The sequence below is a fragment of the Mesoplodon densirostris genome, chromosome 15, assembly GCF_025265405.1.
Source record: "Mesoplodon densirostris isolate mMesDen1 chromosome 15, mMesDen1 primary haplotype, whole genome shotgun sequence".
NCBI classification, from domain to species: domain Eukaryota; kingdom Metazoa; phylum Chordata; class Mammalia; order Artiodactyla; family Ziphiidae; genus Mesoplodon; species Mesoplodon densirostris.
Window position 1 is genome coordinate 6,220,390 of NC_082675.1, and position 15,972 is coordinate 6,236,361.

Genomic DNA, 15,972 nt, shown 5'->3' on the forward strand with positions numbered 1-15,972 from the left:
GCAGTCCCCGTTTAGGCCTATTGTCCTTGTTTAAGTATTAACAGCATCGCTCCCTCACTTTATTATATGGTCACCTAGACATAATGCACAAGCCACCACACACACACACACACACACACACACACACACACACACACACACCCCACTGAATTCACACAACCACATGTCAAGCACAGAACCCTGTTATAAAGTGATTTTATTAAATTGATTCGGACATACTGTAGGTCAAATAATATTTTCCGAAGATAACAATTATGGACTTTAAAGCTCGACATAAAATTAGTAGCTTCAAAAGTGTTAGTCATATTCCCCAGCAACAGCATGATAAAATAATTCAACTATGTAGAAATATAGAACTCTAGGACTAGCTGGAAACTCAGAAATCATTTAGCCTAATGTCCTCATTTTGTAAGTGAGAAAACTAGACTCAAAGATTAAGCGATTTGCCCAAGCTCACATACCTAACAGTAATACAGCTAGAAATCAAACCAATTTTTCCTAAACCTAAAATTCTATCAGTGATATTTCAACTGGCTCTCTATCAACTAAAAGTCTAGGCTTTTCTCTAATGCTCCACACTACTGTGACATGGAAGTGTGTTAAGACACTACAGTAAATCGTAGTCGAGGAATTCAGGCCTGGAAGGGGCTTTATCAAATAACTAAGCCAGCCCTCTCTTTGCGAAAATGAGGAAACATGAGAAGCAACTTCCCAAGGGCTTGTTAACAGAGATGTCTGGATCAAAATTCAGATGGTAACAAATGTACCCCCAAATCCCACCTCCAGTTTCATGGCTCACCCAGTAAGTTATGTGCTCCTTTTAAATCTCCTTTATGCATTGAGGTTTTAGTTATACAAAAAACCCTTCCAGTCAAACAGAAGAAATTAATTCAAATATGAAGAGAAAATCAAGCTTCGTTTCAGTATTTCGATGACTATTTCGGGTAGTTCATTTTCCAACCTCTCAGACAGTGGACAGAGACCGCTAACCTGAACACCCATTTCAGAGCTTTCAAAGAGCCTTAATTTCCCCAAAGACTTCCTGAGCAAAAGGACTACATGTGGGAAATCAACGAGAATAGGAATGAGAAGGGAAACCAAGTTAAAGATTAGCTGCTTTGTGTTGTCATTGGGGACTTTGGGTCTTCTAAACATTCCTTGTGTTCCTCCACATGAGTTTTTAATACCAATCTAGCCAGAAAAAAAAAAAAAAAGAAAAAAAAAAAGGCCTATAAATGTCAGGATACTGAGCAGCTCAGTATCTCTCCCCCTCCCCGCTGCGCGCTGCCCTCACCGACGGCCGCCACCTCCTGCTCCGGAAACTCCCCGGCGGGACCGCGACCCCGCTGCAGCCGCCCCTGTGCCGCCCCCGTAAAGGCCTCCCTGCCCGCTACCTACCGCTGCCCCCCGCCCCACCCCCACTGCTCTAAATCATCACCCTAGGTTATTTTCTCCGTTATCACTTAATCACTACCTCAAACTACATTATTTATTTGTTTACTTGCTTATCATCTGTCTCCTCCACCAGAAGTCAACGCCACAAGAGTAGGGCCCTTGTCTGTCTTACTCAGTGATATTCCCGGTACCTGGCACAGTGCCCGGCACGTAGGTGGTGTTCAATAAATACTTGTTGAATGAATGAAGAAAGTTCACGCCTACAAAGGAACTGATATGTAATCCTCAATGAAAAGGTATCGAGGACTCCTACACATTATTGCCCCAAAATCACAGAATCAGAGACTATTATTGGTGAGGCCTCCTACCATCCGCTCCTCCTATGGTCTCCCCAAGCTAGTAAGGGGCTCCCCTGGTTACCAAAGGAGCCTGAGAGGGCGATTCTGGATGGAGAAAAGTTCTAACTTTGCTTGCTTCTTCCTCCCTATTTACATTCAGCTATTTCCAAAAAAATTCAAGTTAAAAATATGTGATACGTAGCCACTAGAAAATTAAGTCTGACTAACGTAGAGACACAGTGATTAGCAGAATTCACAAAATTAAAGAAAAGTTCAAGGGCATGTATGTCTGTCAATGATTTCGCCAACAGACAAAGTAAATGGAAATTATGAGTCACCTAAAATCTAAAATAAAATTTAATGCCATCTAGGAAGGGGTGGATATTTATGGGCATTTTGAGGATATACAGGTAAAATGAGTTCAGAAGTAACGGGATATATGGACAGATACGTAGAGGCTGAATTGAGTGGTAACCTCAGAAATACCAGAACGCGACTTCATGGGAGCTGGCCGTTTTCAAATGCATTCACCAGTATGCTTGGATCAAGAGAAGGAAGGTCATGAGCTCCCGAAACAGGGGAGTATCTGGGGTAACTTTTAGGTAAAGCGTAGACAGAAGGTGACTCAGGAGGCTGGGCAAGGGTCATGGTTTCCTGTGTAGTGTTTCAACTACGGAGGCATCGCGCCAGAATCCCAGGAAACGCACACCCGCGACTGGGACCTCACAGCCTGTCCTGGGCAAACACGCGGAGGGAGGGATTCCAGATTCAAAGTCAAGCTATGGAACACACTTGGCATGAATCCAAAAAATCAACCTCACACGTGCCTCTTGGAAAACAATGTTCTGCTGGGGCTTGCTGTAAAAATTTCTTGGGTCAATGTAGGTATATACAGGGTTTTCCTTCCTAGTGGCACTTACGGGTTTTAAGATTTTTCTCTCTTAGCAAAACGCTTTATATAACTGATATTTTGAGATGGTTTCTCTCCTTTGTGTGCACTCTCTGGTGGATGCAGAGGCTGGTGCTCTGACTGAAGGCCTTCCCACACTCATCACATTTGAAAGGTTTCTCCCCCGTGTGCACTCTCTGGTGGATGCAGAGGCTCGAGCTCTGGCTGAAGGCCTTCCCACACCCACAGCATCTATAGGGCTTCTCCCCGGTGTGCACTCTCTGATGGATGCAGAGGCTCGAGCTCTGGCTGAAGGCCTTCCCACACTCATAGCATTTATAGGGCTTCTCTCCTGTGTGGACTCTCTGATGCATGCAGAGGCTAGAAGTGTGCCTGAAGGCCTTCCCGCACTCTTCACATTTAAAGGGCTTCTCTCCGGTGTGGACTCTCTGATGCATGCAGAGGTTTGAACTATTGCTAAAGCCCCTTCCACACTCACTACAGACATAGGGTTTCTCACCTGTGTGAACTCTCATGTGAATCTGAAGATGTGAGCTCCAGTTGAAGGCTTTGCCGCACTCGTAGCATTTATAGGGCTTCTCCACCGTGTGGATTTTCTTGTGTCTATTGAGCTTTGTCGTGGTGCTAAAGTCCTTCCCGCAATCATCACATTTATACGCCTTCTCTCCCGTGTGGTCTCTCCAATGGATATGGAGCTCTGACAGATGAAAGAAACCCTTGTCGCACTTGTCACACTTATGGGGCTTCTCAGCAGTGTGAACTTTCTGATGCATAAAGAGATCTGCTCTCTCAGAGAAGAATTCCCTACACATGGGGCACTTGTAGATCATGTTTCCTATTTGGTATCGTGATTTAGCGGAGAAGGTTTCCTCACAACTACTACAGTTACAGGGCTGCTATTTCACAGAGTCTCTCACTTGGCCATGTTGGTGTTTATCTCAGGCTGGCTCTGTTCGGGAGGTTTAAGGTCGGCCTAAGCTTTTCCCTGCCTGGCTTTCTATGGAAGGTTTCTCCCTGCATAGTGCTCCTCACTCGGTATTATTATTGATTAGAAAGTGACCTTTACTTCCACGTGCACTCTGTAACTCGTTAACACAGAACTTTCTTTGAGATCCTGAGCTGCCAACATTCCAAGGGGCTCCCAAGGTAGAAACCTTTGCCTTTTTAAGCCCCCGGAATCTTCCTCTTGCAGAATAATCTCGTACTTCTCAGCTGCAGGAAAAGGCCTGCACAGCGTCCCCTGCAGCCAAGGGTGCGATACCGCGTGCCGGTCTCTGTCGCTAGGAGCCTCCCCTTGCAGAGTCACAGTGACATCCTGCCTCCTGCACATCAGACAGGAGCCTCCCAGGAAGCCAGCACCTTGGGTCCAGGTGTGTCGGTCCTTCCTGGTGAGGATTCCCTATGCAGGGGTCACTCCGGCAGCCTCCTGTAACAGAAACATAAATACTGACACTGAACATGCCTTTCTTGTCCAGAAAATTGCTATGGATTCCGTAATTAATTTTATAAACCTGACAACAGTAACACAGACCTTTTTGGATCTTGAGGAAGGAGCTCTTATCTTCCAGAGAGGCGTGTCTCTTGGATTGGCAGGTCTGAAGAAGAGAATTTGTAGATATCATGCTCCTGTTCATAGCCCAAGTACATAATCCAATTACAACCACTTACTGTAATTATCTGAGCAACATCAAGGGAATACTATTGAAAAGAAAAGAAATCCTCAGAAGACCTACATGTGAGTATGAGAAGCAGCTGTCCTGCATAAATGCACAAGAAGGAAAACGCACTCCGCCTGGAACTTCAGAAGGGAAAAGGTTGCTTCTGGAGCTGAAACATAGTATCGAGTCACCTCCCAATCCACAGAAAGAATAAACAAATGACAGTATCAAATGTCATTCCCTGGCTTCACTGTCCTCCATGGTGTCCTGATGTACTGAAGATCCAAATCCTCAACCTAAACACCAAGGTCCCGCATGACCTTGCCCCCAAGCTCCCCGAGCTCACGCGTGGCTTGGTGTGTCAGCCGCCTCTCCCCTACACAAAGAAGGCCCCTGGCTAAGGCTCTATTTTAACTTCTTATTTGATTCCTTCAAAGCGCAGAGAACTTGTAATTATCTTATTGTTCCTTGCTTCTTGTTCTGTGTCCTGTACTAGATTATAAATGCCAGGAGGGAAGAACTCTGTATGTTGCTCGCTGTTACATTCTGGCAAAGGGGAGGTGGGGAGGTGTTTCAGTTAGTATTTGCTGAATGCATCTACGGAGTACTTTATGACACCTCCTCTCTCCTGCAGACATGGCCTGCTTTCTTCTGGTACAGCAGATAAAGGTACATTTTCCAGTGCCTTATTACCAGGCTTTTGATAACGAACATGGGACAAAATATATACCAAATAGAAGGAGAGGAAACAGAAGAAAATTCCAAAATATTCCATCTGAAATCTTTTGAGGTTTAGGATGCCTTAGCCACCTTTTCATGTCCTGTACTTTATACTCAGTAAGTGATACTTCAATTAATTAATGAAATTAACAGATCTTAAAATAACACTCTCCATAATATGTTTTATATAAAGATAGGGTACATGAGAGATTGAGGAGATTTCTTCAACATTAAAATTGCAAAATAAATTGCACTGTTTCTAGATGGAAGTGTTAGAATAATGAAATTCAACTAGGTAAACAAAATTTCAGCAAAAAAAATGTAGTCAATGTCTGAAAAAGGATATATGCATCTATCTGACCCAGTAATCACACTTCTAGAGCTCTATCCCAGATATACTGCAAAACAGGAATGACGGACGGCCCAGTTTACTGAGGCGGTACTTGTCACAGCAAAACTGCCGGCAACCCAAGGCCCGTCCACTGGGGAGTGGCTGCGTCAACTATGGGGCTTCATTCGGTGAACTACTGCTTTGCCATGTAAACCAGGGAATGAGGGAGAGCACAATGTACTGCTATGAGCGAACCCAGATAACACTGTTCAGGGGAAAAAAAAAAAAAAGGCATAGAATAATAGCTCAAACATGCTATCTTTTGTGCAAAGAAGGAGGGGAATATGAATTATTTAAATATGTCTTTACATGATGTATAAAAGTAAACATGGAGAAGGATAATACAGAATGAATTTTTTTATTGAAGTATAGTTAATTACAATGTTCTATTAGTTTCAGGTGTACAGCAAGTGATTCTGTTACACATATATATATATTCCTTTTCAGATTAGTTTCCATCAAAGGTGGAAGGCAAGATATTGTGTGTAGTTCCCTGTGCTATACAGGAGGTCCTTGTTGTTCACCTATTTTATATATAGTAGTGTGTATACGTTAATCCCGAACTCCTAATTTATCTCCCCACCCCCATTATCCCCTTTGGTAACCGTAAGTTTGTTTTCTATGTCTGTGAGTCTATTTCTGTTTAATACAAAATTAATTTAAATGGGAGGAAGGAGAAAAGGATGAAGTAAAATTTCTCTGAATGTAACGTGTGATGTAGTTTTGACTTTGGAGACATATGAATGTTTATATATTCAAAAAATAAAATTAAATAAACAAGAAAAGCAATCCCTAAATTTTGAAAACAAAATGAAGAAAATGAACCTTAACTTTCACGTTGGTGACATATCCACAAATGACTTTTGAGTAGAGTAGACTGATCATACATACTCAGGGGGACATTGTGCTGATTAATAAAGCTGCAAAGAAGTCAAACTTCTTTCAACAGTTTAACTTAGTTATAATAACGGTGGTGTATTTATAAAGTAGGATAATGCAAATAAGTCATTACAGTAATGTTGGAAACCAAGATTCAAGGTGAAACAAATGAGATACAAATATAAAATCAAAGGTAAGGAAAAAAATCCCATAACGTAAAATTTGACTTAGAAACATCAGTTTGAATTCATGTCTTTTTTTTTTTTAAGGCTGTCCATCAAAAAGGCCTGGAGGCGGGCTTCCCTGGTGGCGCAGTGGTTGAGAGTCCGCCTGCCGATGCAGGGGAAACAGGTTCGTGCCCCGGTCTGGGAAGATCCCACATGCCGCGGAGCGGCTGAGCCCGTGAGCCATGGCCACTGGGCCTGCGCGTCCAGAGCCTGTGCTCCGCAACGGGAGAGGCCACAACAGTGAGAGGCCCGCGTACCGCAAAAAAAAAAAAAAAAAAAAAAAAAGGCCTGGAGGCAATGACAACCGACAGCAACGGTCCCTTCCCTTACAGACCCTTTTCCACCAAATGGCACAGGGATCCTTGCAGAACGCCTGGTCTCAAGGCCAGAGCAGCACTTTATAAAGTGAGCCTGGGACACCTTGTTATGCCAGAATGTAAGAGAGTCATGGCCAAGGAACACAGATGCCAATTCATGAAGAGACTCCTGCTGGCCAAAAATGGGACAACTAAGCATCAGAAGGAATAATGAATGCAATTCACTGAAACACACTAAATATACAAAACCCCCGAGTTCACAAATGACGGCAAGGGCTGGGGAGGAGCAGAAAAAGAAAGAGGGACAGACAGAGGCAGAGGGACAGACTCAAGGCACTAGACTAAGCTGAAAGTGATAGGCCACCACCTTTTACCTTTTCTGACACTTGGTGACTACAAGGAAAGAATGGAAACTCCTTCGTCTATGAACTGTCCTTCAAGCCGATGCAACAATCCAGCCAGTCAACACGTAACCCTAACGAAACGCCTGATTCAGACCACGGTAAGAAATGGGCGAAAACATCAGATGAAAGGCCGATCGAGAACTTTTTACATTTGGAGGATCTGGCTGTCAACCCCTGAACCCACCAGTCCATGATCTCAGCGTAACTCCAAGGGGCAACAGGAAACACACAGCGTCACCTGCAACATTCCTGCCAACCACGCCTCCAGGACTTATTTTTATTTGAAGGAACTGGGAGGGCTAGAGGAACTACCAGGACACCAGCAGAAAGAGATCAAAATGCGAGGCAGTGCACAGGACAGCTACCCGTTTCTGCAAGAAGTAAATGGCATGGAGAAAGGTGGGGGGGGGCTGCTCTAGATTACAAAGACTTGAGACAGAACAACCGTAACAGCCAAATGTAACTTGGAGACCTACCTTCTTCGGAATCTGATTCAAATAAGCCAGCTGCTAAAACGGGACAACTGGGGAAACACCGTTAGGCACTAGGTATCAGATCACACAGGAACACTGCTCACTCTATTCGGTGTGATAATGCCTTTGCAGTTGTGTAAACAAATGTCTGTGTTTTTTGAGATTTATACTGAAGTTTGTAAGAACGAAAGAACATGATGTCTGAGACGTGTCCTAAAATGCTTTGGCCGGAATAAAAACGACAGGCAAAGCGCATGAGGGAGGACTGCTGTAACCGCTGCTTCTGGGTGACGATAAATGATGAGTAAGCTAACCTATCTTCCTTTGTGTATGTCTGTAATGTTTCATGATAACAAAACTGGTCAGTGTTGGGAAAACATTCTTTTCCTGCTCCCCTTGCAATGACAAACCGATCCCAGAACCCGGCACGTTGCACAGAGGTGAAACTGAACTAAACAGATGCAACCCTCCAATGGCTGTGACTTCCCCAGTCGATCCCGAGCACGTGAGGACGTGTGCACCGCAGATGTCACTGGGGAGCAGAGGGGAGGGGACGGTGACCAGCAGGGGACACAGGGGGCAGTGCTGCACTCCGCCCTCCTTCCCTCCTCAGCTAATTAACCGAGACGCCATGCGGTTCTCCTGGTGCGCTCCCTCAGCAATGAAGCAGTGAGGGCCAAGGCATCCATCCAGACTGGCCTCAGGAGAGGCTGACTCTGCTCAGAAGGGTGGCAACGCCAAGCCCAGCGATGTGAAACTCCTACAGTTGTCGTACATGAACTCGTGCCAGAGTTTCTCTGGACGAGGAGTCAGGTACTGCCATTCCTTCCAGGGAAACGGCCTGGACGCACATGTAAGTCTCACCACATGAGGGCAAGCTACATTCTGCAGGAAAAAGCTCAAGCAGAAGAACCTCCAGCAAATTTGCCATGTGACCAACCAAAAAATAAAAGAAGGACAAACCACCACCAAGGATCCTCACTGCAGCCTTTCCTAAAACAGCACCTGCCTCACTGCTTCCCTACATACAAAGGAGACTGTCAACCCAGCGAGCAGGTCGATGCCACAGGATTCTACAGATCCCAGGGGCACAATGTCCCCAAGATTCTCTCACTCAAGACGATGTCTCCTATCCAATGTCCCAAAAGGGCTTTCAAGGGGACAGCCCATTGTTTTGACTGTGAGGCCACCTGGGAGACCTGAGGAGGAAGGAACCTTGCACTGAGGTCACCTGGCACGGCCACGGGCGATGTCCCATCTCTCCACGAGGCCTCAGGGGCACCCTCAGCAGTACAAGCCTTCAGTTTATATTTGAGGAGAACCTCTCAAATAGGAAGGTTAGGGTCCGGCTGAGAAGTGACAGGAAGAAAGCTTCAAGTAGCCCATCTGCCTCAAGTCCCCACCTCCCATGAAAAGAGCCCTCTTCTCTCCCTGTAGTTTGTCCATTAGCAGCTTTGCCTCATCTAAACCTTGTGACACCAAACAATACCTGAATTTGTACCCATCTCCCGGCACAGTTAAAAGTGAGGGATCAGCTAATAAACAACCGTGGCTGAAATGCGAGGAAGTAAAAAAATGAGTCCTAAATACAAAGAAACTGCCCTGAGAGAAAAGCCCTGGGCCCTGACATTGGAAAGGGTCATCTGGAAACGGAGACGCAGGATTAATGGGCTGGGAGAACGGAGCTGTTGCCCTTTGAGGGCTGATCGGGCCAAGAGCCCTCAATTCTAGACGCACCACTGTGCTCAGAAGGTAACACTACTCCTGGACTGTGGTCTGAGGCACTGTGTCTGCTGCAGTGGCCTTGAATTTCCCTGCAGGCAGATATGCCTGCAGGGAGAGGAGCCCCCTCTGGTCATACATGCAGAGGGCAAAGGTCAAGAGGAAGGGACACGGGGGGACGCTGATTTTCGCTCCAAATTTCGGCCTGAATCTGTTGCAGAACTTGAAGATAACGGTCCCTCCACCCTGGGAGGAAGCTCAGGACACTGTGCTGGGGAGGGAGATTCTGAATGTGGATTCTGAAAGAGGATTATTTAAACTACTTCTGTATACGCATTTCACGTATTACTCTCTTTTACACAGCTGTCTCCAAAATACGATTCTGCACAGGAAAAACGGTGAACTAGTTTTTCACAGATTTCTTGTTAAAATGATCCGATGCTTGCACCATAGAAGGACACAGGTTGCACAGGGCAGGTGTTGAAGAACAAACAGAAGAGCGGGTGAGCAGGACACTGAGAGTCACTGTCCCACAGGGCCCTGGTGCTGGGCCGACGGGAGGCGTCAGTGTGGCTGCACTCAGAGCAAAACCAACCGCCCAACACAGAGGCGCAGGTCGGGAAATGGCGACCAGCAGATGCTCCAGAACGCTGACTCGGATGTGGATCACACTCAGTACAGGCTGGATGTCACATCAAGACTAACCACCCTGACCCAGCAGGAGAGAAATCCAGTTACGCTCGTCAAGGAGTTGGCGGCCAGAAGCCTCGCCCTCAGACTGCACACGTGTACCAGGCCGGCTGCTGTTGTGTGCTGTGCTGAAGGTCCTTCTACAGTATTATGGTTCCTATAAAGCATTAAATATAAATAACCCCACCCTAGAGTAGCAGACTCTTTAATACATCAGTTAAATCTACGTCAACAGAGATCAAACTACCTTCCTATCTAGAACCAGATCTGCCAGAACATGTGGTTTATAGTTCTGTCACTCGAAGGGATAAGGGCACACTTTCTGGGAAAGATAAAAACGAAACAGAAGAGGAAAGAAGACATTCCTATGCCTCCAGCCTCAACCAAAACCCCACCACCAACTGCAGTGGGCTGCACCGGCCATGTGACTCATCTCCCCCACTTGTAGAGCAGGCACTGTGTCATGGGGCCTGAAGAAGATTCTCAAAGATAACCAAAGTGCCGTAGCTCAGATGATGATGCCCTAGACTAGTCACTGTGAAATATAAAGACTCCAAATCAACTTCCACGTCTCTTAGTTACTGGGAAGTGTTTTACAGGAAGATCCCTGTGTTCCCAGTTGCCCTAACACATGTTGGTTCATGCCATGTTGTTTAGCGTCTGATTTATAAATGATACTCAGGAGAATCCTGCTCACCCAGAAGCAGGCCTAGAAGAAAGTCATCATTGATGCAAGAGTCCTGGAAATTGAACTCAGATGCAGGATCAGCACCTGCATGCATGCGGGCATACGTTCCACAAGAATTTAGCACCCGGCATTTGTCAGGCAGCGGGCTACACTCTGGAAGATCCTATGAAGAACAACACAGCCATGGCTTCTGCATTCATGTGGTTTACAGCCCTAGGAGGGCCCGGCATCGTGCAAGCGGTGCTGTGGCCGACCAGGCCCCAGGGACACGGCTGCACGAAGCGGGGCATCCTAACTAGTCTTTCGTGACAAGGAAGACTTCTAGTAAACTCTCCTTTTAGACTGAAACCGGAAGGACAAACCGAGTTAACCTGCAGGGCAGGAGGACAGAGGGTCTTGGCCTAGAGAAGGGCAAGTGTCTAGAGACAACCAGGACCACCAAGCCTAGGAGCACACGTTCAGCACGTGGAAGGCAAAAGGGGGGCTCTACCAGGTCATGGTGTGAAAGGACACTGCCTTAGAATAAAACTCTAAGGTTCAAGGTCAAAGGGGAGTGGGTAGCAATGGAAAAGAATGCTCCGTCTGGAAATGAGAGGGGAGGCTTTCTAACTGATTCGTAGCTTCTGCCGTGGCCGCCGCAGCCGCAGGAATCCCCCCTCAGAGCCTGGCCCGTGAGGGATGTGGCTCATTCCCGCGGGACCAAGACAGAGCCTGCCTGCGCGTCACAGCCTGGGACAGGGTGGGGAGCATACAAAACGCCACCCACCCGTCCCTGCCACCTCCCTTCCCACAGCACCCGTGACTCCACATCTCCCGAAATCATCATGAACCCTGCCAAGGGACCACCTGCTGGAGCAGTCGGAAGACTACATGCCCCCTAACGGGCCAAGAATATGAAAAAGCTCCAGCCTCACCCAGAGGTCCTGATCGCTAGAAAACATTCCAAAAGGAAAGAAGACTGCACTCTTCCTCTACACACGTCAAGGCCTATGAAAACCTGCCGTCAACCCGGCAGCACGATCCTGAGAGCGTGAGTGTCTGCGCAGCGCCAGTCCCGCGTCCCCAGCTGCCCCCACCCCTCCCAACGCTCAGCCCACTGAAAGCCGCCTCTCACCCCGAGAAGTAGCACTTTCTGCCAACCTTTGTTATCCTGCAAAAAACACACACCTTCCAGCTCTTCCACCAACAGTGTGACTTTAAGCAAGTCACTTAAGCCTAAGACTCAATTACCTCAAACGTAAGAGAGAAACGATACTCATATCCGTCTCTCGGGGCTGCTACGAAAATGAGACAATGCGCGAGCCCAGGCCCTGTAAACTGTCCCCCTGTCCTTCCCTCAACTCGTTGAACATCGGGAAGGCATGCTGTTTGCTGCAGGGCGGCTTCAGGAACCTGTAGTGCTCAGCCGTCAACCTGTCACCTCCCAGCGTCCATACCCTGTCCCGACTGCACGCTCACTTCCTGTTCGGGATCACCTCTCCCTGTCTGCGCAGTACTGATGGGCCAGTAAATCAGGGTGCTCTCCTCCCACAGTGAAAACCGAGTCCCCAGACCTTTCCCTCCTGAGTTGGGGAAAATGCTAATAAATACTGGCTACAGAATGACAAAGAAATTCTTTTCCCTAAAAATTCCTCTTTTATCCAACCTCTTAGCTCCGAGTAAGCTGGGTTTGCCGTGGTATCCACCTCTTCCTTCTCTGTCCCTGCTACGCACAGAAATGTTAAAGTATGCTCTAAAATACGTCCTCCACATTCTGTTTTCCTCACTCACTCCAGGTTCAAGGCCTCTCCTACAACACACTAAGCCAAGAGCCTGGTTCACCTTAAAACCATGCTCCAGCAAGGTGTGAGAAGTCAGATGCCTTCTGGGGTCCAGTAGAGAATATAACTGTGTGCTCTTGTCCGGCTTAAGACATCAGGGTCTAGGGGGTCCCTCCCACCTACTCCCCTTAAAAGCACTCATTCCTACAAATAAAACGTCAGCAGGCTGAAATCAGTCCACCAGCCACAAGCTGAGTCTCTTGCAAAAGACCCAACTTGTGAGCACGGGATACTGAACAACTGTCCAACCTCGGGAAGCGCAGTTCTTCCCAGTTACCGTTGTAGACCAGCAGTTCTCAAAAACCAAGACTCTTGGGGGTTCCAAAACCCTTATAAAACAAGATCAAAATGATTTTCAAAATAACAGTAACATGTAGTTTGCTTTTGTCACTGTCCTGACACTTGCATGGACGGTGCAGAAGTACTGGCTGGTAAACTGCCGACTCCTCAGGCCCCTCACACAGAGCCCTACGGCAGAGGCACCAAGTGATACCGGTAGTCAAAATGTTCTTCACCTCCAGGGGCTCACAGTAAGCCAAAGTTTCACTTAAGAATATCTTTGGGCTTCCCTGGTGGCGCAGTGGTTGAGAGTCCGCCTGCCAATGCAGGGGACACGGGTTTGTGCCCCGGTCCGGGAAGATTCCACATGCCGCGGAACAGCTGGGCCCATGATCCATGGCCGCTGAGCCTGCGCGTCCGGAGCCTGTGCTCCGCAATGGGAGAGGCCACGGCAGTGAGAGGCCCGCGTACCGTGCAAAAAAAAAAAGAATATCCTTGAAGAAGCAATAAAAAAATAATTTTACTAAATCTAGACCCTTTTATTATATTTATTACATTTATGTTAAACATATTATGTTTATTACTTATTACATTGATATGAAATACATACAAATATATTTTTAATGTATATTTATCATATTCTAGATTAAAATGGAAGCATACCAGGTCGCATACCCAAGGGCAACGGTTGCCTAAAGGAAAAGCACTTGTATAAATGTAACTGTCTGAGCTGCAAGCTGAACCGCCTCTCCTTTTCGACAGAACATCACTTTTACTTGAGGGACTACACACTTGCTATGCAGACTTGGGTGCTGGGCAGACATCTCAGATAACAGGAAACTGATGGTATTTACTGCCAACTGTCAAATCTGAGCTTTCAAGTGAAAATTGGGATTTTGGAAAACTCCTGTCACCATGAGCTCTCCAGCTTCCTGAGACTTGAAGACTTTTCTGATGAGACTGACAGCAACACTAACCATGAATTTTCTGATATTACATGTAATGGAACATATGAACACTTTCAGGATCTGCAAAAAGTGAACCGATGTTGCCCAAATGACCAATGTGTCAGGTAATAAATCATTGTGGGTAAAAGATCTATTCAAAGTACAAGAGACCAGGGATTTTAACGTAGCACAGTACAAAAGGTTCACCGATAGGACTGCACATTGCAACTAACCTGTAGGAACCTACCACTCGTCAGGTTTTGGTATCGTGTCACAAATGAACTCACAATTACCTGAAAAGGCTACTGAAAGCCCTTTTTCAATTCTCTTGTCTGTGAGGCTGGATGTCTTCATCTACTTCAGCTAAAACAACATATTGCCAGAGACTGAACACAGAAGCGGATGTAAATATTGCCACTCTTCCTACTATATGTTTTCTCGTTTTAGAAAATAGCTATTTTTCATACAAATGTAATTTGTGTTAATGTGTAATGAGTTTGTCATTATTTTTTAATTAATTTTTTTGTAAAGTTTTAGTCTTCATTTCTATTATAAGCATCAATGCCCATAACCCACACAGACAGAAAGCTCTTTGAGGTTCTTAAATAACACTTCTTAAAGCGTAAAAGGATCCAAAGACCGAAAAGGGTTTGAGATTCCATCTCAAACAGACTTTTTTTTTTTTTAAGCTGAAAGTATGTGAACAAACTGTAAGACGAACACTTACTTACAGTAGTAATTTCCATCATCAGCCATCATTATTCTGGTTGTAAGAAAAATACCCTCCAAATTCCTCTACAATAACCCCAAAGTCGAGTTTTGTACATGAGAAGACTAAAAGGTGAACACTACAAGAAATAACTCTTTACCCAGAGAGACGTTTTATAAAGGATTCAGAAATTACCCCATTAGGCAGAAGCCACTAATGTGTTCCTCTAAGACCTTGATTTCGGTTCCAAGGCCTTGTGATTCTTATTATCCTATACGGTTCCCCCTGGACATAAAGGATGTCCCCGTTCGTGGGGAGAGAACATGGAACATGTCCCCAGCGTGGCTAGGAGCTCGTCCTCCTCACAAACCATCAGGAAGTCCCACAAGTCAACTCACTCAGGTATTAATTGGGCAGTGGTATGCTAAGGAACCTCTCTGCTTGGCCCTTTTCTACAGGCCTTGGCAACAAAAAATAAATGGAAAGGCTGTTCAGGTCCCTGGTGCCTGCATGCTGCAGAGGAACAGGGCTAAGAAGTTCGAGGCCACCTCCCACCGTGTGCTGCAGGGACCTGGGCACACGACAGAGCCAGCATCTACCTCCTTGTTAATCTCACTGCACCTTCAGAAAATTCCAGTCTAAACTACACAAAACAGGGTATAGCTGACCTAGATACTCAAGCTCCATAGGCCCAGTCCACCTCATCTTTGCTCGGCTATGTCTCAGAATTACTTAATTACAGCAGCACTTGTAACGCATCGATTAGGACTGTGAATGCCAAACCCACTCTCTTTTGCTCCTACATCACCATCGGTCCTTGAATAGAAGGTATCAGCGGCCTGGAAGACACCCAGGCTGGCTGCCCAAAAGGCCCTTCCTATTTCCCACACTTTTCCCAACACCTCACTCCTCAAGCTACCGGGGCCGCTTCTCCTCATTACAGTCCCTCCGCACGTGCCCCGGGCCGCCTCTACGGTACCGGGTCACAGGGAAGACCACCTTGTAAGGTCCTAGCCCCCTCACCTTGGTGGCTGGTTTCCCCCAACACGCTACAGCAGCCACAAAGGCCTCCAGCTAGCCCGCTCCCCACACCTCACCTGCCCTCGCTGACAGCCCCCTGCAAGGCCCAACCGCGGGGCCGCTTTCCTGAGGTGTGCTTCTCGCTCACAGAGGTGAGAACGCAGGCCTCCTCATCTCCCGGGCTGACCTCAGGAACGGGAAGCGGGAGGCAGTCCAGGCTGAGAGGGGAGCCTCGCTTACAGGGCTCAAGCACGCAGCTCTCTCCGGGGCCGACATCTCCTGGGCCAAAGCCCTCTGCACCAGGACGCCCAGCCTGAGAACACGGTCCGGGCTTCTATGCACCTGAGGGCCAGTTCAGGTGCTCACGCGCTGCGCCTCTCACTGG

At 46.8% G+C, this 15,972-nt stretch overlaps 1 protein-coding gene across 5 annotated transcripts in view; it reads right to left on the reverse strand.

Moving 5' to 3' along the window:
• Positions 1-1,421: 1,421 nt before the first annotated feature.
• Positions 1,422-15,972, reverse strand: part of ZNF664 (zinc finger protein 664) — a 34,454-nt gene continuing 19,903 nt past the window's right edge. For all 5 annotated transcript variants that reach the window (XM_060118647.1, XM_060118648.1, XM_060118644.1 and 2 more), the window contains 2 exons: positions 4,175-4,238; positions 1,422-4,069 (listed from right to left, as the gene is read on the reverse strand). In XM_060118647.1, coding sequence (XP_059974630.1) covers positions 2,688-3,473 — 786 coding nt within the window. In that variant the 5' untranslated portion in view covers positions 3,474-4,069; positions 4,175-4,238 and the 3' untranslated portion in view covers positions 1,422-2,687. The remainder of the gene's footprint in view (positions 4,070-4,174; positions 4,239-15,972) is intronic.